The sequence below is a fragment of the Manis javanica genome, chromosome 4 (assembly GCF_040802235.1).
Source record: "Manis javanica isolate MJ-LG chromosome 4, MJ_LKY, whole genome shotgun sequence".
Lineage (NCBI taxonomy): Eukaryota > Metazoa > Chordata > Mammalia > Pholidota > Manidae > Manis > Manis javanica.
Genome location: NC_133159.1, coordinates 149665609 through 149687132, shown reverse-complemented (window position 1 = coordinate 149687132; position 21524 = coordinate 149665609). Strand labels below are relative to the sequence as shown.

Sequence of the window (21524 nt, the reverse complement as noted above, 5' to 3'; positions counted from 1 at the left end):
AGTGAGAGAGACAAGGCTGCTGGGGCTCATCTAGGAGTGGAGGGCCAGCCTGGAGCCGGCTTAGCCAAATAAGGGCAAATGCTCTCCGGCGGCCAATAGGGCACGGCAGCCGCCTTCTGGGGCTGGGGCTGGGGGTGGGGGGTGTGACTACAGGAGGTGAGCGGCCTGGAGCCCCATGGGGGCAGTGGACCTGGAAGGGGGTACAGCAGGCCCTTCAGGAAGGGTCCAAGGGTGAGCGAGTACAGGGAGGCATTAAGGCCCTCATCCCCAAAGACCTTGGCTCTGAGATCAGTAGACAGCCTGCCTGCCCCCACCCCCGCTCCCGCCACCGCACGAGCCCCACCTGCACGCTGGGACTCAAGGGGGCAAAGGAAAGACAAGGAGTGCCCCTTAGCCCTGCCCCAGTTACAGGCCCTAGGTCCCCGTCCTCCACGGTGGAACTGAAGGGAGGCCACCAGGACCTCAGGACTGAGACACCGGTGTAGCCTTGCCTGGCCACTGAACTTAAGCAAGTGATTCAACTGAAACTCAGTTTTCTCATCTGTGAAAGGGGAATATAATGCCTCACAGACGGTCCTGACAGTCAAATACAGTAATGGAGGTGGCCAAATTTGAGTCTGGTAATTGCCATGCTGATTTAATAATGACTGTAGAAGCACTGGCCCAAGGCTTGCTTCTCACTAAATTCTTGCCTCTCAGCTGCCGTGAAAGATCCCTTTGCAAGTACATTATGTGGTTCTCACTTCTGGCCTCTGGGGGCCTGTAATGGGGGCAGGGGAGGTCGGTCAGAGGGGGTCCTTCCAGTGTAACCTAGCACAGACAAGCTCTCCTCAGGCTCATCCCCCAGGGTTGTGAAGGGCCCACCCCAACTGCCTGCCCCACCGGCTCCAGACCCGCCCCCACTGCCCTGCGCCCTTGGGGTGTGGGGCTGAGGAAGTGAGCCTACCCAGCTGCCCGGAGAAAGTGCCAGTGTGGCAGCTGCCTGCACAGGGAGGGGTCAGCTGCTGGCCTCTCTCAAGGCCGGGGATCACTCTCCTGCCTCAGGCCTCCCCAGCCCCTACCGGGACCACATGCTCAGGAGCAAGACTGGGCAATAGCTGCCACCCTTTCCCTCTCTGCGGAGTTCTTCCCTCTCCCAAGTGTTGATTTGCATTTCCCCCTCCACCCCCAGCTACTCAAGCCCCCAGGGACAAGGTGACAGTTAGACCTCTTCCTCCGGCTAGTGGCCCAGAGCCCTCACTTCCTTCCAGGTATCAACCGGGATGAGGGAGGGGTTGACAGGGTGATAGTGGCTGGGTTTGGGGAAGAAGGAATGCAGAATGGAGAGAAGCTGGAGTCCCCACCCTGGTGTCTGAAGCCGCTTACCTTCCTTCAAGTTCTCTCCAAGGGCTCAGTTTGGAGGAGGGAGAGTGTACAGGCAAGAAACAGAGCATTGTCCTTCAAGTGGGCTGTCAGCTCCCTGGCTGCTTACAGGCCCAGGCCTCCCTCCATGGGAAGGACCCCCAAGGAAATCTTGGGCTTCAAGTGCTCTATCCATGACCCTATAAAGCCTGCCCTCCACTCTGGGTGAAGCGTTGAGAATAATAGTGTTGAAGTCTAGAGGGGAGATGTTTTCTATGGTATTTCTCAGAGAATCTGGCATCTTGGTGCCAGTACTGTGGGACAGTTTTCTCTGCACTCAGTTCCTGCTTCTTGGGATCTTAAAGCAAAGAGAAACACAAGCATCTGTAGGCCAAAGGCACTGAGCCAGGCAGCATAGGACATATAAAGTAGCAGTGACTCCTCTTGAAGTCAGGCTGACCACCATCTCTGGGGTGGTCTTCTCATCCATGAAGCAAGGGGCTGGCCAAAGTCAAAACTGTCTCAGCCCTCACATTCTCTGTATGATCTGCCTTCAGTCTTTCTACAGCCTCAGCACCCTGCACACCTCCTCCAACCCCTGCTGAAGATGTCTGAACCCTGAGACCCAGACAGGCAGTCATGTGCTATCTTCTTAGTCTAAGCCTTACTGGCCCACCCTACAGCAATTACCAAGTGTGGCTGTCTGTTCTAGCTTAAACAAGACGGGAAGGGGGAACGGCCACACATGAGCAGCAGTAGTGACAGCTGACAGGCTGACATGAACCTGTGGTGGAAAAATATTCAGTCCCAGAACATGTCACCACATGATACAAAAACAGAGGTTTCTAACAATGACTTTGAGCCAAATAGAGGTTAAATCATACCCAGACTCTCATATCCAAATAGCAAGCAATTATATATTAAAAACAAAAACTGATATTGTAAAAAAAGATGAGAGAACAGTTAAAAAGCCATGGTGCTTAAAGGGGAATGTTTCAGTTTTGATATATTCATGTATAACAGGTGGAGTGTCTACTGCTCAACAATGCTGGAAGGATGACATCCTCGACACACTTACCTAGAACTAATCTAGTGATAGACAACTTTGGATAATGACAATCCATCAGGTATACTTCATAGTTTTATAGCTTTCAAATTGCTCTTAACCTAATATATTTGATTCTTACAACTGTCCTAAGACAGAGACCACCAACTGCATCTTCAGGCAAATTTATTGGAAGTATATGTATAAACAGAAAAGTGAACAAATCATGAGTGCACAGCTCAATAAATTTTCAGAAAGTGAACTGATTGACCTATGTTACTAAAGAAACTAGACTATAACCAGCACCCTAGGTGCCCCTCATGCCCTCTTCAGGCCCACCTTCATAGGCAACCACTATCCTGCTACCAGAGTTTTATCAATTGCATTTTATAGAGGATATTTGATTTAGAGAAGCGACAGAAATGTCAGGGCTAGTGGGTGGTAGAGGCAGCAATTGGGAGGCAGGGAGAATGCCCCTAGTTGGTTACGTCTTTTCATCACACAAGTCCCAGTGTTCCAGTGAGGTGTGAAAGCGCCATAGTTGTGCTGCAGAGGGAGGGAGGTGGCAAGGATGAAAAAGCCAGAGGCTGGAGCCACAGACCAGCTGTTACCTAAGAGCCACTGGAGTCTAACAGAAGTGCAGCTACCTGGCAACTGAAGGACTCGACCAGATGCCCAGTACTCCACTCAAGGATCCTTGAGTAAATGCCAAGCATCTCCTCCCCAGGCTCTGTCCCCACACGCCTCCCTCTTTGGCTCATTTTAGACCTGGGGACTAAAGATGTATGTGGTGGGAGCAGGGACATATTAACTTTCACTTAATACATTAATGCCCCGTGCTGGAGCCCCTGTGGAACACTCACCTAGCAAACCTTATGCTGGGTGTGGGCAGCATACTTTTTGAGCTAAGGCTCCACTACTTGATCATGGTTGTCACTCTAACACTGAGCCTCAGTTTTATTACATAAAGATGTTAACTATGACACAGGTTTTGTGAGCATCAAATGAGATAATGGACAAGAAAGCCCTTTGTCAACTGTAAAATGTTACTTAAATGAAAGGCTTTACTGACACTAAACATTAACCAGATTTCCAAAGAAAGGTGTTATTGGTCTGTTCTTACACATTACACACACAGATCAGATGTCAGGGAGGGGACTTGAGGACTGAACTGTAGGTTACAGACGGGCTGGGAATAAGAAGGTAGTGGCCTTGCTGAGGAGTGAGGCATCAGTCCCCAAACCTGAAGGGCCCAACCCTGATACGCTTGGGGAACTGCTCCCCTCCAAGACCAGAACGTTCTGACCCTTGTTCTGTCACTTCCCAATCCCCACCTTGGGCTGGAGGCTGCACTCAGCAATCCACTGCCCCTCAGCCCACTTTGGAGAGCCCCAACTGCACGGCCTGTGGTGGGCAGGGAGTGGAGAGCGAGGCTCGAGCAGGCAAGGGCAAGGCGGCCTGGCCGTTGCTGTTCCTCACCCGACTGACCTGCCTCCGTCCTCAGTGAACTAGGGAGGAGCCTTGACTTTCTGAAGGAGAGAAGCCAGACTACTGAGCAGAGACCAAGGTCTGGGCAGGTATGGGACATCAAGTCAAAATGAGGCTGAAACCTTAACAAGCACAATGGACAGGGCACAGCCCTCATGTACGTGGAATGCAGGACCAGTGCCTGAAACCTCCTTTTCCGCACAACCCTGGCCACTCCAAGGAGCCTTGAAGAACCAACAGGCTGTTTCAGCTTCTTTGGGCTCCAAGCAGAGGACAGGACTCCCAACACCTTACTGCCTGGCTGGGCTGCTGAGTGCCCACGGGCAGGTTCAGGGACCAGAGAAAGCAAGAAAGTGAATTCAGCAGCAGCTCCTAGGCAGAACTCACTGGGCACAGAGTTTGTGAAATCCGGTCACTGCAACTGGCCACCCTTCCCCCACAACCACCAGCGCCTGTGTCTTTCACTTCCTGCAAGGCTGACAGTTAGGGCCCCAGTTAGTGTGGGGCTGAGACAGCCTGAGTGTGGTTATTTGTGCACAGCTACTCTTGCCTCCCCTCCCCACAACTGTTTCCATTCTCACCAAGCAGCCACGTCCGGGTCAGACACGCAGGACAGCAACAGGGGATTTCCAAGGGACTTTTTGAGAAAGCCAGTGAAAGTGGGGTGTTGGCTGCACGGCCTGGGCACTCTTGCTGAAACCCATTTCTTCCCTACGGGATGTGAGCTGCAGCCTGGTGGGGCTGCTTCCCAAGGCTCCTTTCAGATCAAAACTGAATGGAAACCACTACCCCTGAACATTTTCAGTTTGTTGGACCAGGGAAATTCTTGAACAACTCAGTTGGAGGTGGAGTTAACAAACCACTCCCTCAGAGTTTGAAGGCAGAGAACATGATTCTAGTGTAAGAAGACCTCTGAGTGGCAACATGAGCAGCTGGGCCCCAGTTTCCTTCCCATAGGCCTAGACAAGGAAAGCAGGGGAGTCACCAAGGTCATCTCTCCCTTCTTCCCACAAACCCCGGGCCACAGGTAACAAGGGACACTGACTCACTAGCAACACCAGGTGGCTGAGACACAGATCCCTGGTGCACAAAGCCCTCTGCGGGAGTCGGAGCTCACCCTGCAGTGGGGCTCTGGGTGTCCCCCACACTGCTCTGGCTCATGGCGCACATACAGTGTATGCCGAAGACAGGCTAACAGAAGGAGAGCAAATCAATTTTACCTCTTATAAAATTGAATTTATAAAATTTTGTATATTGTCACAACCAATCTTGAGGTAAAAAAGGCAGAAAGAATGTAATCATTTTCATTTTACAGATAGGGAATAAACAGGGAAATCAAAATGGGGACACTAACAGGATTTCCTGTGGAAATTTAAGCAAATGAGAATTTATGGTAAATTTTTAATTCCAATACAATAACTCACCTTGGCCAATAACATGACATCACTCAAGGACCCCCTAATAGGGCAGAGGAGAAAGGGAGGGGTCCATATCTTATGGAGGCACAAGCTAGCCAGACCAAGACCCAGCAGCCACCGAGGGTCTCCAGGCAGGGGAATGTGGTGGAATGAGGGTAAGTGGGAGAGGGATGGCATGGCCCAAGGTGTAGGAAGATCAGTAAAAAGAAGAGGCGAGACAAGGGGCATAAAGTATTAAACATGGTCAAGAGGCAGAGTACCAAGAAGCCTCAGTAGTTCTTCAAGGGATACCTACTTGGCCAGGTCTTAGAGGCCAGAAGGCTGCAACTCCAAAGCTGATGGGGTTGCCCAGACTCAGAAGAACCTTCCAACAAGATTCAAGGAAGTACCTTAGAAAGGCTACAAGCCTGGAGGCTCAGCAACAGGTGATGGGAACAGAAGGGCCTATGCCTCTCTGGCAAAGTGCTTCCAGGACAAATGAGTTTCTTACTGTGCCCAGCAAAGAAAAAGGAAGAGGGAGGCAAGGCATCTGTCGTGGGCTTTCCTAGGGCTTCGTTTATTGGCTTTGACCCAGAGTCATATCCATGGGCAAGGGCATAGCCACTGACTTCTTACTACCCACTGACTTCAGTCTCTGTTAACCCACCAACCCTGACCACTCCTACCCCCACCAGTAGTCCAAAGAAGGTAAAATGGTCCAAGGACATCTGTGCTGCTCTGCTGGGTCTGTCTGCCGAGTCTCAGAATTGGAGGGTAGGGAATATCCGCGGTTCTGCTCATTTAGTTCCACAACAAAAAAATAAGCAGAGGCAGGAGGTGGGGAGCAAAGATGCTGGCAGCCATGCATCTTGCTAGGTCTTTATAGCCGTGTCTCTGGATTTGTAGGCCACTCCACGACTTTTCAGCTCCCGTACAATTCCTGTGGCAAGAAAAGAAACAGCTGTGAGGGAGAAGATTCTGGGAGATAAGAAAGATCCCCCAGTTACCACTTTGGGGGGCAGGGAGAAGAGGTGCCCTAAGCAAACTGGAGTTCCTACACTGCTCATCCATAGTCCTGCCTGGTTGGTTTGTTTCCACTGAAGAGCCAGGCAAATGATGGGCAATGACTTGGTAAAAATAGAGGCACAATGTATATATACAGTTATCAAAAGCAAGGGTCCTGGAGCCAAAAGACCTGGATTCAAACTCCGGCTCCTCACGTACTAGCTGGGTGACCCTGGGAAAATTATTTAACCTCTTGGTGCCTCCTGGAGTTAATTCACATAAAGGACTTGCAAAGAGCTCGGCACACTAGATGAACATTGGCTGTTACTACAGTTGTTAGGACCTTTACCTTGGGGCAGGCGACCAGTGACCGACACTGCATATACACCCGGCTTGAAGTTACCTGAGAGGGAAGAAAAGAGATGGAAGTTAGAGTGGGTTACGGCTAAAGACCAAATGGAAGTTTACACTGAAAATGAGAGAAATGCTGCAACCCAATCACTACTTTTGGCTGCATGTGTTAAATGATAGGACACCTTGTCTTTCGTACAACTCCCACCTTTCTCACTCCAAGGCACTTACCCACTGATTTAAGATAGCAACACCGCCACAACCAGGTCAGACAAGGAGAAAGGGAGACACTTACTGACTCGCTGCCACTTGGAGACCCAGCTGTCCTCTGGACTCATCATTGCGATGATTCTAGGAAGGGAAAAGAAACAGAGTCAGCCTGAACCTGCCCTACCAGGGAAGAGAGAGATTGATGTAACTACCTTCTTTACTCTGTTCCCAGCCAGCAGAATAGTTATGGGACAGGAAATCGAGGAAACAGCCAACTATTGAATCTCTACTAGAAAGCAGGGGCAACTGAGTTCTAATGCTGGGAAGGGGTTGACTCCAAGCTAATACTGACAAAGGGCCTTTGTACTTATGTCCCTGGCCCACCAGTCACAGGTCAGTCACCATCTCCAAAAGGCTATTTCACCAGGCTCAAAAACATACTCAGCCCACAGACGCCCTGGGAAACGGGACAGCTTTAGACGAACGTTCCAGCCAAATGACCACTAGAGGGCTGGGGCCTAATGCAAAGTCAAAACAATGGATCCTTCTTCCAGAAATAAGTTAGACTTGGCCAAGCTCTGCGTCTAGTAAGCTGTACACTCTGTCACATATATGGAGACATCTCGCAGAATTTCACCAGTACGACAAGACTCAATGGTTGAGCTAATATAGGAAAAGCACCCAGCACAGAGTAGGTGCTAACTAAGCATTAGCTCCCCTTAATATCCTAATCGTTCTTCCCCGGGTAGCTCTGATCCCCTGACATGTAAGCATCAGGTGCTTTCAGAAGCTACAGAGGTAATTTTTAAAAGTCAATCATTCAATCAAATGATGGCCTATTATGAAAGGTGTGTTCTAGTCTCTGACATTTGTTGATTACTCCCTCAAAATCCATTCCCTCTTCTCTTGGCAACAATCTTGGGATTCCTGTTTAGGGAGCATCCCCTCCCATCCAAATTGTACATGCTCAGTCATATGCTTGAGTGGAACTGACCCCACCCATCTCCAGGGGCGGCAAGTAGGGTTTAACATTTGCCCTGGCCCAGCAGACTGATCTGGAGTAGCCACATAAACAGGATATTCTCCTGGCCAAAGTATATAACTTCTCTGTCCTTAATATCTATCTTTCTAGTCGTATAATCTCTATTACTCAGCCTTATGATTTAACCTAAACCTAATTCCCACTGTTCTCTAAACACTCTTAAATCACTCCTTTGTTTTAAAGTGCTTTTTCTACCTCTTTCTCACAGCAATTGCCTCAAAAATCCTGTACTTTTCTGAAGAGCCCAAATAATATGCTGTGCCTCCATTTCAGGCTGAGTTCATCTAGCCCTCCTCTGATCTCCTTTAACTGCTGATATATACCCACTCTTCAAAACCTAATATGCAATTGAATATATAACTAACTCCTACAATTCAACAACAAAAAAACAAACCACCCAATTCAAAAATGAGCAAAGGACTTGAACAGATATTTTTCCAAAAATGACATACAAATGGCCAATAAGCACATGAATAGATGCTCATCATTAGGAAAATGTAAATCAAAACCACACTGAGATACGACCTCATCCCCAATAGGATGGCTAATAACAAAAACAAAACAAAACCCAGAAAACATCAAGTGTTGACAAGCATGTGAAGAAATAAGAATCCTTATGCCATGCTAGTAAGAATATAAAATGGTGCTGCTACTATAGAAAACAGTATGACAGTTCCTCAAAATATTAAACATTGAATGATCCAAGCACCCAAAGTATCCATCAACAGATGAATGGATAAAGATGTGGTACATATACATAATGGAATACTATCCAGCCATTGAAAAAAAATCCTGCTATTTGCGACAATATGGAGGATATTATGCTCAGTGAAATAAACCAGGTGGAGACAGACAAATACCATATGACTTCACTTATTTGTGGAATATAAAAACAAAATGAACAAAATAGCAGTAGACTCAGACACTGAGAAGTGACTAGTGGTTACCATGAGGGATACTGTTGGGGTGAGGGGAATAAAGGTGCACAAAAATTCTCAATCATAATATAAGTTGATCATGGTAGTACAGCATGGAGAATATAGCCAATGATTCTGTGACATCTTTCTATGTTGACAGATAGTACCTGCACTAGTGAGGGTCGGGATTTAATAATATGGGTAACTGGTGAACCACTCACTGTGTTGTACACCTGAAACCAATGTAAGATTGTGTATCAACTGTACTTTAACACAAAAACTAAGAATGACCCAGCTTTTCCATTTCTGGATATTTAACCAAAAGAAGTGAAAGCAGTGACTTGAACAGATATTTGTAAACCCAGGTTCATAAACAGTCAAAAGGTGGTAGCACCCGAGTGTCCACTGACAAATGAATGGATAAATAAAATGTGGTATATACATACAATGGAGTATTTAGCTTAAAAAGGAAATCCTGACACATGCTAAATGGATTAGACTTTGAAGACATTATACTAAATGAAATAAATTTGCCAGTCACAAAAGGGCAAATATTGTGCGACTCCCTCTACATGAAGTATCTGGAGTAGTCAAATTCATAGAGAAAGAAAGTAGAATGATGGTGGCCAGGGCTGTGGGGAGAGGGAAATGAAAAGGAGATGAAAGATGAAAAGAGTTCTGAAGATGGATGCTGGTGATGGTTGCACAACAATGTGAATATACTTAATGCCAATGACTTCTACACCTAAAGGTGCTAATTTCTCTTATTATGTACATTTTACCATAATTTGAGAAAATCCTAATATACGAAACTTTACACTATGTCTCTGGTTAACAGTATCTCACTGGGTAAACCTTGACATCTCTCACAGCAGCCAACACAGTACTCTACCCACCAATGGGAGGCCTTTTGTTCATTTGTTGGCACTGAACGGATAGTGCTAACAAATGAACGAAGGAACTGAGTTTCTGAGTGCGCACATATACGTGTAGAAGATTCCATGACATCTTTTTTTTGCCTAATCCCTTAGTAATCCTTACAGGAAACCGAAGAAGAAAGAATGGAGTTGGCCCATCTTCAAGGAATTTTAGCAAGTACTGGGTTAAGCCCAGTTTGTGTGTAAATCCTTACTTAGCTATTAGCTGTAAGGCCAAAAGAAACTTAATAGTACCTAACTGTTAATAGTACTTAACACCCAAAGAATACTGCCCTCTGGCTCCTACCTTAAGGAAAGAAAACTGAGACTTGGCCACTTATATTTCTCTTATTTCCCCTTTACCACACTTGACAATCTTGCCAAGGGAAAACTTTTCTTACAGGCACCTTAGAGAGATCTAAAAACATCAGGTTTGGGGCAATAATTTACCATTACGGCACCTTCCCTTCCTTTATTTTCAAAAAGGAGCTTCATGCATTCAACAAACACTTAGTAAGCAGCCACCACCTTCTAGACCCTGTGCACAAGGTAAACACAGTCCCTACCAACGAGCTGATAATCTACTAAAGAACTGTCCAGTGGAAATCTAATGGAAGCCATACAAGTTGTTTTACATTTTCTAGTGGCCATGTTAAAAAGAGTAAAAACAAAAACGTTTAATTTTTTTAAACAATATGTTTCACTTAACCCAGTATATCTGAAGTATTTTCATTTTGGCATGGAATATTTAAAAAATAAAGATATTTCAGTCTTTTCTCTTGTGTAAAATCTCTGAAATCCAGTGTAGTTTACACTTAAGACGTATCTCATTTTGGACTAGCTGCATTTCAAGTGCTCACTGCAAAATGTGGCTAGTAGCTACTGTTTTGGACAGCATAGAACTAGTGTGTATCAAAATAACTTTGAAACCAACTACGATTAAGGTCTTAAAAAGTCTGCCCCACATTTACTTGGGAGGCTGGAAGTGAGGGTAGTACATAGGTGAATAGAGTATCTACAGGGGCTTACCCATCAAAGGAAGAGCTGGTGCAGTCATATACCATCTCTCGGTTACCCTTCATCTGAAGGTATGCATCACAATTGTCACAACCATCATATTCAAACTGGTCTATAGTCTAAGAGGGGGGCAAAAGGGGGAGAAGAGACCATGAACAAGGCCGAAAGAAAAAGTAGCTTTGTTCATACTTCTACCTAGTCAAGTAAAAGGCTCCCTAAACAAGGTTCATCAGGTCCCCCGCCCACCACTCCTAAAGCCCCTACTCCCAAGTTCCACCCTTACAGTCCTTCCTCTCTTGTCCTTCCTTCCTTTCAATTGCGTTTGACCTATTCCTTTCCTAGACTCCTCAGGGTACTCCCTTAGCTGCAGATCCCTACCCTCCTCCGGCTCCCAGTGTCCTTCGGCTCCAACATAGGTTCCCTGGACGTCCGTTAACGGTCAGGCCTGGGCTAAGAGTTGATTCAAAGGCACGTAAGACCGTCCATGCCCACGGCTGCAAGACCAGCCCGCGTTCCTACCGACAAAAGCAACGGCCGCCTACGGCTTCCCACATCCCCTGCTACCCCCGGGGTCCTGGACCTTACTTTCCTCTTCATTACCCCTCAACCCCTTTCCAGCCTCTTTCCCCCAGCTTGGTCCCCCATCGCCCTACAACCAAGTCCCCGACGCACACCTTTACCAGCGAACACAGCAAACAAGCCCGCAGATGCCGCAGATCCTTCGGCACCGTCTCCAGGGCCATCTTCTCAACAGAACAGCAAGGTATTCTGAGGCAGTCGTCTCACACGCAGGAAGTAAATAGAGAATTACCCAGAATGCCCAGTACTGCCGGTTCCTCAGACTTCCTCTTCCGTTGTGGAAGGCCTTGGGCCCCGTCCCTCCCCCCGCCTTAGGAGATGGTTTCTCCCGCCTGGAGGCGGGACCGGCCAGGAGTCACCTGGGCCGGCGCGCGCCCCCGCCACCTGCGCCGGCGCGAGAGTGAGGCTGAGGCACCCGTAGGGCCTGTGGGCGGGGCCCGTGGGGGAGGGGCGGTGCGGATAGCGCCTGCGCAGAAGCGAGCCGCTGCTAGAGCAGGAATCCGGACGGTGCGGGGCCTTTTGATCTAGGCTACTGGCTACGGGGTCCTTTAGGAGGGGCCCGGAAGGCAGCGACATTCTTTTTGCCCTTCCCATTTTAAAAGCACTGGGCCAGAGTCCACTGTCTCCCTTTGGATTATCTCTGCAAAGACGAAAAGAAATCCAGGGGAGACCTCCTCTTTCCTAACTGCGAAAAGCATTGTAGGGTTTTCATTTGCCGTCCACAGGAATGCTGGCCTCTGAGCGGATGGCGGAAAAAATGCATATTAAAAACTCTACGTACGTTTCCTAGTTCCAGCTGATAATTTATGCTTTGTGCAGCTTTTAGCATTCAGACACAGTTCCTTTACTTCAGAACATCTGTAGGAGATTAAGTGTCCTTTAATTTTTTTTTCATTTCACCCTATAGGAAGCTAAATGCCTTCTTCTCTGGTTCCACACTGGGTAGCAGATAACCACCATCCCTACCAAACCTTTCCCGGAGAAGGAGAAAGGGAAAACATGCTTTGGGAGGACAAGAACCAAGTCCTCTCCAGGCCCTGTGGCCTCTCCAGACTTTGTGGAATTCTTCGTAGACACAGCATCAGCTTTTTGGATCTGCACAATAGTCTCACGTGTAGGCAGAGCACAGTCATTTGTGTTTACTTCAATTGGAACTTTGGGATATAAGTATCTTCAGGCCCGGCTGCTCTATCCTCCCAAATAGGCCTCTTAACTGAAACTGAGCTTCTTCAGAGTGGGTCTGTTTCTTGCACCCATCTCATGTTGCATTCAGATGGGCTCTCTGACCGTTGGGATGTTCTCTATCACTGAATATTTTCCTTGGGAACAGGCTTTGACTCTCATCTCACAGGATCTCTGCAACAATTCTGCGAAGTAGGCCCATTTTATGGGTGGAAAAAGTGAGGCAAAAAGTATTTGGCCAAGGTCACAAAGAAAGTCACTGAAATCATAGAGTGCAAGTAGACAGTATAATAATACAGATAATGACTGAACCACAATGAGAATCCAGTCATGTTTTCTCCTTCCCTGCTCTCACTAAGCTGTGCTTTTAGGGTGTTAAGAACACAGGCCTAACACAGGATCACTTCTAGGCAAGTCACCCAACTGGGGCTTAATCCCCAAACTAATTGCAGCTTCAGCCTCTCCCAGGAGTGGAATTTTAAGCCAATCAGTTTGGAAGTTCCAGTGAGGTAAACCGCGTTAAGACCCCACTCCTCCTAAGGGAGGGTGACCTTACTGGAAACAATCCTAATCTTGTTTGCTAATAACTGTTTGCCCCACCCTCCTGTCTATAAAAATCTTCAATTTTGTACAGCATCTTGGAGCACTTCTCTACTACTTGCGAGATGAGATACTGCCTAATTCACGAATCGCTTAATACTAGATCCTCAAATTTACTTTATTGAATTTTGTTTTTTACAAGGGCTTAAAAACAAGTTCTTGTTGCCAAGCCCACCACTTTGCCCTATCCTTTCATAAATCAGAGTCTACCCTCTGATATCAGAAATAATTTATTTCTTTGATGTAGAAGATGAAGTTGTTACCCTGAGTGACAGTCATGACAGAACAAAACCACAATACCAGACCACATTTATGGATAAATATATTAGAAAATAAATACATTTTTCAACATAGTGCCTGATTCAAGCATCTTTCTGTCTGGTTCAGATATAAATACCCATGTGGGTGCCTAGATGCTAGTTCCCCACTGACTCTGAAGGAAAAAGATCCTCAGGTGGGGTCCTGTACCCACTATGCTCCCACATTCACATTCCAAATGGGATAATGCCTGAGGGGCCAGCAACAGTCAAGCTGTCCTATGGTGAATATCACCCCAAGGAGGCCCCTCAGCCCTTGCCCCCTTAGTATCAGCTGCCCAGGCCAGTCTCCCAGCTCTAATTCCATGGTCACATGCTCCCTTTCCTATGTGACCCCTGGCCTGTATGGCTTACATTGGGAAGCTGGGCCACTAGCCCATCTAAGCCCAACAGTCCCACGTTGCTTTTCCTTTGTTATCCCCTTCCCCACTCCCTGCTCTGAAAGAAAACTACAGAATTCCTTGCTGTTCCTGTTCAGCTATAATTCTGTCTTTTCTACCTTCAGTCTATCCTCCCTCTTCCTAGATGAAGTCAGGCAGAAATTCTCTTCTTTTTGCCTACTTTGGGACTTGGAGATAGATTTCCATGGAAGAGTCACTCCATCCCCACTGCCCCCACTCCCAAGCCCCAGAGGAACAGGGGCTGCTGGAGTGACAAGGGAGTGTGCAGACCAGAAGCTTTGTCCAGGTTCCTCCAGGTGCTACACCACCTTGGGGGCACAACTCCACATGCTGACTTCAGAGTCTCCCCTCTGGTGTAATAAGGTGGATCTCATCCTCCCTCAGGTACCAGGGCAGGAACTGCCTAGAGAAGCTTCAGAGCCCCACACCCCCTATTTCAGGCCCCCTGAACCTCTGGCTAAGAAGGAAAATGATAAAAGCCAGTGTTGCTGGTGATGCACCAGTCTTACTGAGGAGGAACCAAAGCTGGTGTGGAGGACTCGCTCAAGGAGGGAGATGAGAGGGGGTCATGCATTCAGCCAGGACCCACTGGCAAGTGTAACATGAGGCTTGGGATGAGGAAGACTTGCTGGGGCTGGGGGAAGGAGCAGCACCTTAACAACACCTGTCTACCCACACCTAGCTTTCTTCTCTCAGAACACAGCCTTCAAGGGAGCCTGCCCACGCAGGCAGTGGCTGGTTGTGTGGCTGGACATGAATCTGCTGCACTGCAGATATGTTGCACAGGCAAGGTCTTGGAGCTGGGAGCAGGAAACACCACCTCCTGCCACCCACCATCACCACTCCTCTTTCAGTGGTTCCAGGAAATACAGTAAGAAGAGGGGTGTTTTCCAAGGTCCTTTCTTCTCTCAGGAGCAGGACTCTGTGCCAGAGAGGGCCCCAAGCCTTTCAGAGCACATTCTTGGATGGAGCTAAGGCCTGATCATCTCACACAGCCTGTTCACACAACTCCTCAAGCTCCTCCTCCGAGCCTGCATTTGGAGAGAGGGGAGGAAAGAAGTCACTGAGTGTTAGGCTGGCCTCTTGCTTGTGCCAGCTGCAGGAGAGCGTGGCTGGGGGGGAACCACAGAGAGGGGGGAGCAGGGAAGGAGTGATGAGACTGAAAGCTGAGAGGGGCCCCAGTTGGGACACATGTGAGAGAAAAACAAAGCTAGAGAAACAGAAAATATATACAGCAACCAATCAATGTGTTACCAGTACTTACCATTCATTCATTCACCCAATAAATATTTATTAAGCACTCGTGAATCTGGCCTGCTCCCATGTGCCAAAAAGAAGACAAAAAAGAATAAGCAAGTACCTGACAGCCTTGTAGAAGGAAGGTTGTGCAAGCAAAATGGCAATTATGCCAGTGGGACAGGACCAGGTTCATAAGAGATGAATCAATGAAGAGGAAAGAGCATGTCCAGGTGGAGTAATCAGGAAAGGCTTCCTGAAAGTGGAGATCAATGTGCTGCTCCTAGAGGAATAGGTAAGAATTGGATTTATAGGGATAGGAAGGTAGCAGAACATTCTGGGCTGCAGGAACTGTAAGAAGTGTTTATGCAGTTTGGCTAAAGCATGGGGAAGGGAGGGGAAGGAGAAGAATGGAAAATAAAGTTGGGGAAGAAGATGCAGGTTAGCTGATGCTAGAGCCTTGAAAGCCAACCCAAGTTGGATTTTTCATTACTGTGGACAAAACAGAACATTTGAAGATTTCTGGACAGTTTTGAGGTAGATGACCCTGGCAGCAGTATGCAGGGCAAGTGAGCAGGGTGACTGTGATGCACGGCTCTATAGGACACTGCAGTGGGTATGCAGTGCCCAGTCTCTGTGGCCCTGTAATGGGAAGGGAAGAGCTAGGAGACTCCTGCCTCAATCTTCAGGCTGCACTTAAGACATGGGCAGGGGCCACCAGACTGGAGAAGAATATGATAAAGCTAGCAGAGACCGAGTTAACAGAACTTTTCATCGATTGGATCTGAGAAGCAGGTAAAAGGCAGGCATTAAAACCAGTTCTGAGTTTGGAGAGAGGAGAGGTAGTGGTCTGGCACTGAGAGCACTGAAAGGACCCACATGACAGGGTCCAGAAGGAATCAACACATGGCCAAAGCTTGCACCTTGGACCTATGGGAGCAGTTATTTTCTCTACTATAACTACTTGCATGCCTTGCTCTCCATAGACTTGGATCTCCTGGCTCACAAGTTCCATGTCCTCAGAGCCTAGCATGGAACTTAGCACACAGCAAGCATACAATGCAGAAAGAAAAGAGGAGGGAAGAAATGAATGAATGAGTGAATGATAGCAGCTCTCAGATCCTGCTTGTAGGACTCCTAAACTATGAGGTCTTATATTTCAGGACTTTTGGGTCCCCTTTTTTGGGATGGAGGGGCCTCCTAGTGATGGCTATAGGCAAAGAACTGTGTCACCCACACAATGAAAAGATGGGAAGAGTAGGGTGTGGAAGGGTCTGGAAGAAGAAGAGGGTTCAAGCAAAAAAATACCAAGTTAAAGTTGAGGATTTACATTATCATCACTGGTTGTAATAAAGTAACAGGGATGCAAAGACCCCAGAAAATGAGGTTTGTCTCATTAACAAGGGTGCTAATAAGGGGATTCCTAGGTGTTCATTTAGCCCTTGAGGAAAGGAGAAAACCTTTCTGCTGAGAACCACCTGTGAGTTCTCTCTCCTTTTTTTTTTTCATCATTCACATAGCTCTTCTTATATGGCCTAGGATTATGGTTACCAGCAAGCTCTCCTCAAGGGTATGGAATGTTTCTTGGCCTTCTTTGTATTTAAATCTAATATTGAGCTGTATGTTATACCATACCAATTACTGAAATATTGAAACACTGGGTTTGAGCTGCTGCCCCAAGCCACCCCAAGTGTTTTCTGATGTCTCAGCCACACATCGAGTACCTTAAGGCCTCCCTGTGATCTGGCAACTAAAGGAGTAACACGTGGCAGAGCTGAAGCGGGCCGGCCAGCATCCCCCCCATGCTATGCCTGCTGTTCCATGTTTTGAATGTCACCCCTGTTGTAACCTTCTCAGCTTCCATCAATCCTTTGTTGGTTGACTTCACCGGTTCTGCAATATCCAGCTCTGGTCCCCGTTTCCCACCCAACCCAATGCCCCTGAAAACTTACCAGGCTCGGCTGGTGGCACCTGGCAGTGTGGGTAAGGGCATGGCCTGCCCTGTGGGGTGCCAGAACTCCATTTAGAAGGCTCCTCCCCAGATGGGTGTGGTCCCAGGGGCTGGCGTGGAGTCAGACACAACCACACTGGCTGTGAACTTGAGTAACAGGGATCTGGGGGTTCTGGTAGTGGTCTTCTGTCCAGGCCTGGCGACCCAAAGATCAATGGGTGTGCCTCTGGGGACCAGTGGTACGTTAACCCAGGGCCATGATGGGGAAAAATCTGGCAAGCTGGGTGTGAGGTCAAGTCCTGGGGCCGAGAGGCTGGGGTGGACTCTGAGGGAAACCCCCGCCGTTTTCTCTGTGGGTGTCGCACAGGGAGGCTGGATTTCTGCAAGTGGAAGAAGCTGCTGGGACTGGGGCTAGAGGCATCAGCTGGGCCTGGGGTTGCCTCGGTGAGGGTCCTGGGCCGCTGCAGGTTGGGGAGCTGCCCTGAAGGAGCTGCTGGGTTGGATCTGGCAGCCTGCCGATCAGGGGATGGTGGCTCTGGCTGGGGCTGTGTCCGAGGAATGGCAGGCCTGGACTGGGAGACCCCTGTTTCTGGGCCAGGCTTCCTGCCATGCCACTGGAAGCGCTTTTTGTAGTGGTGGTGCCGGTGGCGGTGGTAGTGGACATGGCTGGAAACCTGGGTTTCCCCTGTGGGCACCACTGAGTCCAAAGAATGGGGCCGATAGGTCACATTAGGCTGAGTCTCCTCCCCCTGGGGCTCCCCTTCAGGGCTGCAGTATACCAAGGGGTCAAAGTCACTGCTCAGGCTGCTGCGGAAGGTAGAACTGCTGCCATGGATGCCCTGCAAACTGATGTCCGTGCAGTTGACCACTGAGTCACTTGAAGAGCCATGACAGGGCCCCGAACTGGAGTCACTGGCTGGCCCATCTGCCAGGTAGCCACTGCGCTCTGTGCAGTAGCTTTCTCCAGACCCACTGCTGTCATGAGGCCTGGCCCAGCGCATGGGTGCTGGGCAAGCAGTGGGGTGCTGTGAGGTGCATCGGAGGCGGCTCAGCCTCCAGGCCTGTGCGCAAGGGTGCTGGGCCACTGACAGGCGCTGCTGCTCCCCTGGAGCCCGGAGATGCATAGCTCTGGGGAGTCGGTGGTGCCGAGCGCCCGTGCTTGGCTCCTGGGATGATAGGAAGGGACCAGGTCGTGGAGGCCGAGCCACTGCACTCCGAGAAGGGCCCAACAGATAGGCAGCAGGGAGGTGGTAGTGGGCATGGCCTGGATGCTGGCGAATGAGATGGAGTCTCCGGCCTGGTTCCTGGTAAGATCGAGAAGGTCCCAGGGACTGGGAAAACGAATCTCCCTCTGGAAGAAAGAACCAACAGTTTTTGACTTCACAAACCTATGGAGGGTAGTAGTATACCTATTGGAGCCCGCATACCCTGCAAGCTCAGTCAGAGTTTGGGAGACCATGGACCTCCCTCACCCCCCTGTGCCCTGGGACACCCTTACTCTTTCCAGTCTGTTCATCTCTCTGGGAATTTCAAGGTGCACGTCAGTTCCTGCTCCTCCCATCAGCCCATTTGGGCTCTTCCACCCAGAACCACCACTAGCCCATATTGCACCTTGGGGTGAATTAGAAAAAAGCTCTCTTTCTTAAGATACTTCACTTTCATCTTTTAGAAAATTTTCATAATATCCTAGTTTTGTTAGAATAGGATACTTTATTCCAGAAAATCAGAATAATATACAAATCACCAAGATTAAGAATCAACAGAGTTGTCATGAAAATACAAGTGATTTTTTAAATAATCAAGATGTCTACAATGTGAATGTTCCTCCCCTTCAGATGAGGCACGTGAGCAATGCACACCTTAAGGAACTCTCAAGGCAGTCCTGCTTTTTCCTCAGCTTTAAGGCAAACCTTTCCTCAGAGGGAAGCCTTGCTCTAGACCCATCTGCCTGCACATAGTGGGGTCCTTGGCCCACCTCCTACCTACGATGTTGAACATGCAGAGGGGGCAAGTCCGATGCTGATGCAGCCAGGGGTCCACACAGGCACGATGGAATTCATGGAGACAGGAAATGACCCGTAGCTCCTGGAGAAAACAAGGGGGTCTGAATCAAACTTGTCTGTAGCTCTAGGAGTGACTAGGAACCAGGACGTTTCCCTGACTCCCTCTGGCCTCTCTTTCGTGCTCTCACCTACTTGCAAAATACCTCATAGTAGAATAGAAAGGTATGGCTTTTCATAGATATAGATTTTGTCACTTAGCTGCAAATTTTTTTAACAGTTTTCTCTTTAAAATAAGGATAAAAAACTAGTTTACCCTACCCCTCACTGTCACAAGGCTAAAAGGAGATAATACATCTATAAAGCACCCCCTGCAAAGCCTGGAACATGGTAGGTAGGCATGCAACAAACAATAGTTCTCTTTCCCTGGAAGACCAGGAAAACAACCAGACCTCAGTACTATCCTCCACCTCTACCCCATGCAGGACAAACAGGACACAGACGCAGCCAGAGCAACACCGCCAGCCTTAAGTGCCTCGTCCAGCCTCCCCAGCTCCAGCCTTCCTCCCCAGCCTGGTCACAGAGGTGAACCACAGGCCCTCCCTGTCTTACCTGGCCCTCGGAGAACTCCTCCAGGCAGATGGCACACACAGGTGCTGAGCTACAGCTGCTACCTGAGTCTGGCCACTCAGCCCAGGTGCTTCTGCAGCTGGCTCGGTACCTCCTAGTGGCCAGCTGGCTGATGGCCCAGGCTGTTTGCTGTTGAAGGGGATCCTGGGAAGAGGGGTGGGGCTCAGAATGAGGCAAGAGCTCCCCTTCCGCATCCCTGGTCCTCAGCTCATACTTGGTTCCCAGTCACCCATTTAAATCACATGGCCAAGTGATGACCCCTTGGAGCTCATGCATGACTCTGCCAAGCAGGCCACGCCCTCCCTCCTCACTCCCCCACTCCCACCCTTGAGCTTTCCTTCCCTTGATGAGAGAAATTTCTTAATCCAACTGCCTGTTTGACATCTCAGCTTTGATGTCTAATAGGCACGTCAGATTTAACATGCTCAGACTGAACTTCTAATCCCATTAACCACCCCCAACCACACACCTCTCCTTCCCTGGTCTTCCCTCTCTCAGTAAATGACAATTTCATTCTTTTAACTGCTCAGGCCAAAAATCTTGGTTCCATTCTTGACTCCTCTCTCACACTAAATGATCAATCCATTAGTAAACCTGTTGGCTTTGCCTTCAAAATATACTGAGAATCTAAGTAATTCTCACCACTTTTACTGCTGTCTCCCTGACCCCAGCTATCATCACTCTTACCTGGACTCCTGCAACAGTCTCTGAGCTGGTTTCTGTTTCCAGCATTGCCCCTCCATAATCTAGTCTCATCAAAGCAGCCAGAGTGATCACGGTAAAACTTAAATCATTCACGGCAATCCTTCTGCCCCAAACCCTCCAATGGCCCCCATTTCACCTAGAGTCAAAAACAAAGTCCTGACAATGGCCTGAACAGTCCAGTACAGCTGGGGCCCTGTGAACTCTCTGTCCTTGCCTCTTTCTCTGCCTTCTCACTTGCTCTATTCCAGCCACATGGCCTTCTTGCTGTTCCCCAGCCATACCAGACACAGTTCTGGCTCAAAGCCTCTGATTTCACTGTTTCTTCTGCTCAGATCACTTCCTCCAGATACCCACACAGATCACCCCTTCACCCAGCTAGGATCTTTCCTGTAGTGTCATCCTGTCAATGAGGTCTTTCCTGGTCTTGCTTTTAAAAATTAGCCCTGTCTCCTTTGCTTTCCCTCTCCCCTTTTCTATTTTATTCTTCTCCCTGGCACATACCACCATCTAAAATACTATATACTTTACTTATTTATTTTGTACATTATCTGTCTCTTCCCTCTAGAATCAAAGCCCCTGGAGGTAAGGGATCTTCTCTTTTTCTTCACTGCACACACAATCCCCAGCACCGGGAACAGAGCTCAGCAGGAGCTCACTGTGTTTGTTGAATAAAAGTCCAAATGAGCAAGCCTATGGAGAGAGGCTGCTGGAAATCAAGGGAGTCCGAGGCCAGGGTATTTTGATGTAAACTGTTTGGTGAGAATAAAAGAACCTTCTTTCCTCACTTTTAGCTTCCTGCTCCCTATCTCCCACACACATACATATGCCCACCTCCATGGGGGCCCACCCTGCTCACCGGCCTGCTGTGGTGGGGGCAGCACCGGACGCGAAGCACTGAAGCCAGGATGACCACAAAGATGATGCCCACCACCGTCAGGAGGATCCACACGTCGTAATCTGGCTGGGGGAACGAACAGAGATGGGAAGGGTCATACTTCTGGAATGAGCTGGGCCAGTTCTGGGGAGGAACACAGGAGCCCAGGAGATAGAGAGCTGATGGTTCCCTTGAGCGTCCAGCAGAGGGGCTGAGGTGGAGAGGAACCTGCAGGTGAAGCTAGTGGTCCCACGGGCACGCACAGGAAAAGGCCCTCCAGGTGTCAGCTGTGAGAGGTACTATCTGAAGAAGTGTGTGC

At 48.7% G+C, this 21524-nt stretch overlaps 2 protein-coding genes across 4 annotated transcripts in view; both read right to left on the bottom strand.

Annotated features, from left to right (window-relative positions):
- Positions 1-5260: 5260 nt before the first annotated feature.
- SUPT4H1 (SPT4 homolog, DSIF elongation factor subunit) lies at positions 5261-11742 on the bottom strand. 3 transcript variants are annotated; one of them, XM_017660453.3, is made up of 5 exons: positions 11411-11742; positions 10743-10849; positions 6923-6978; positions 6626-6679; positions 5261-6211 (listed from the first exon to the last, which is right to left on the bottom strand). In XM_017660453.3, exons 1-5 carry the CDS (start codon positions 11471-11473, stop codon positions 6144-6146), a joined length of 348 nt encoding a protein of 115 aa, XP_017515942.1. In that variant the 5' UTR covers positions 11474-11742; the 3' UTR covers positions 5261-6143. The 3 variants fall into 3 exon arrangements, with proteins under 3 accessions (XP_017515942.1, XP_017515940.1, XP_073091489.1); XM_017660451.3 differs by having other exon boundaries at positions 11405-11694; XM_073235388.1 differs by lacking the exon at positions 11411-11742 and adding an exon at positions 11109-11234.
- Positions 11743-13400: 1658 nt separating this feature from the next.
- RNF43 (ring finger protein 43) overlaps positions 13401-21524 on the bottom strand; it is a 65734-nt gene continuing 57610 nt past the window's right edge. Inside the window, exons 6-10 of the mRNA XM_017660449.3 lie at positions 21188-21292; positions 19609-19770; positions 18979-19081; positions 16998-18347; positions 13401-14840 (exon numbers count right to left, since the gene is read on the bottom strand). Coding sequence (XP_017515938.1) covers positions 14797-14840; positions 16998-18347; positions 18979-19081; positions 19609-19770; positions 21188-21292 — 1764 coding nt within the window. The 3' untranslated portion in view covers positions 13401-14796. The remainder of the gene's footprint in view (positions 14841-16997; positions 18348-18978; positions 19082-19608; positions 19771-21187; positions 21293-21524) is intronic.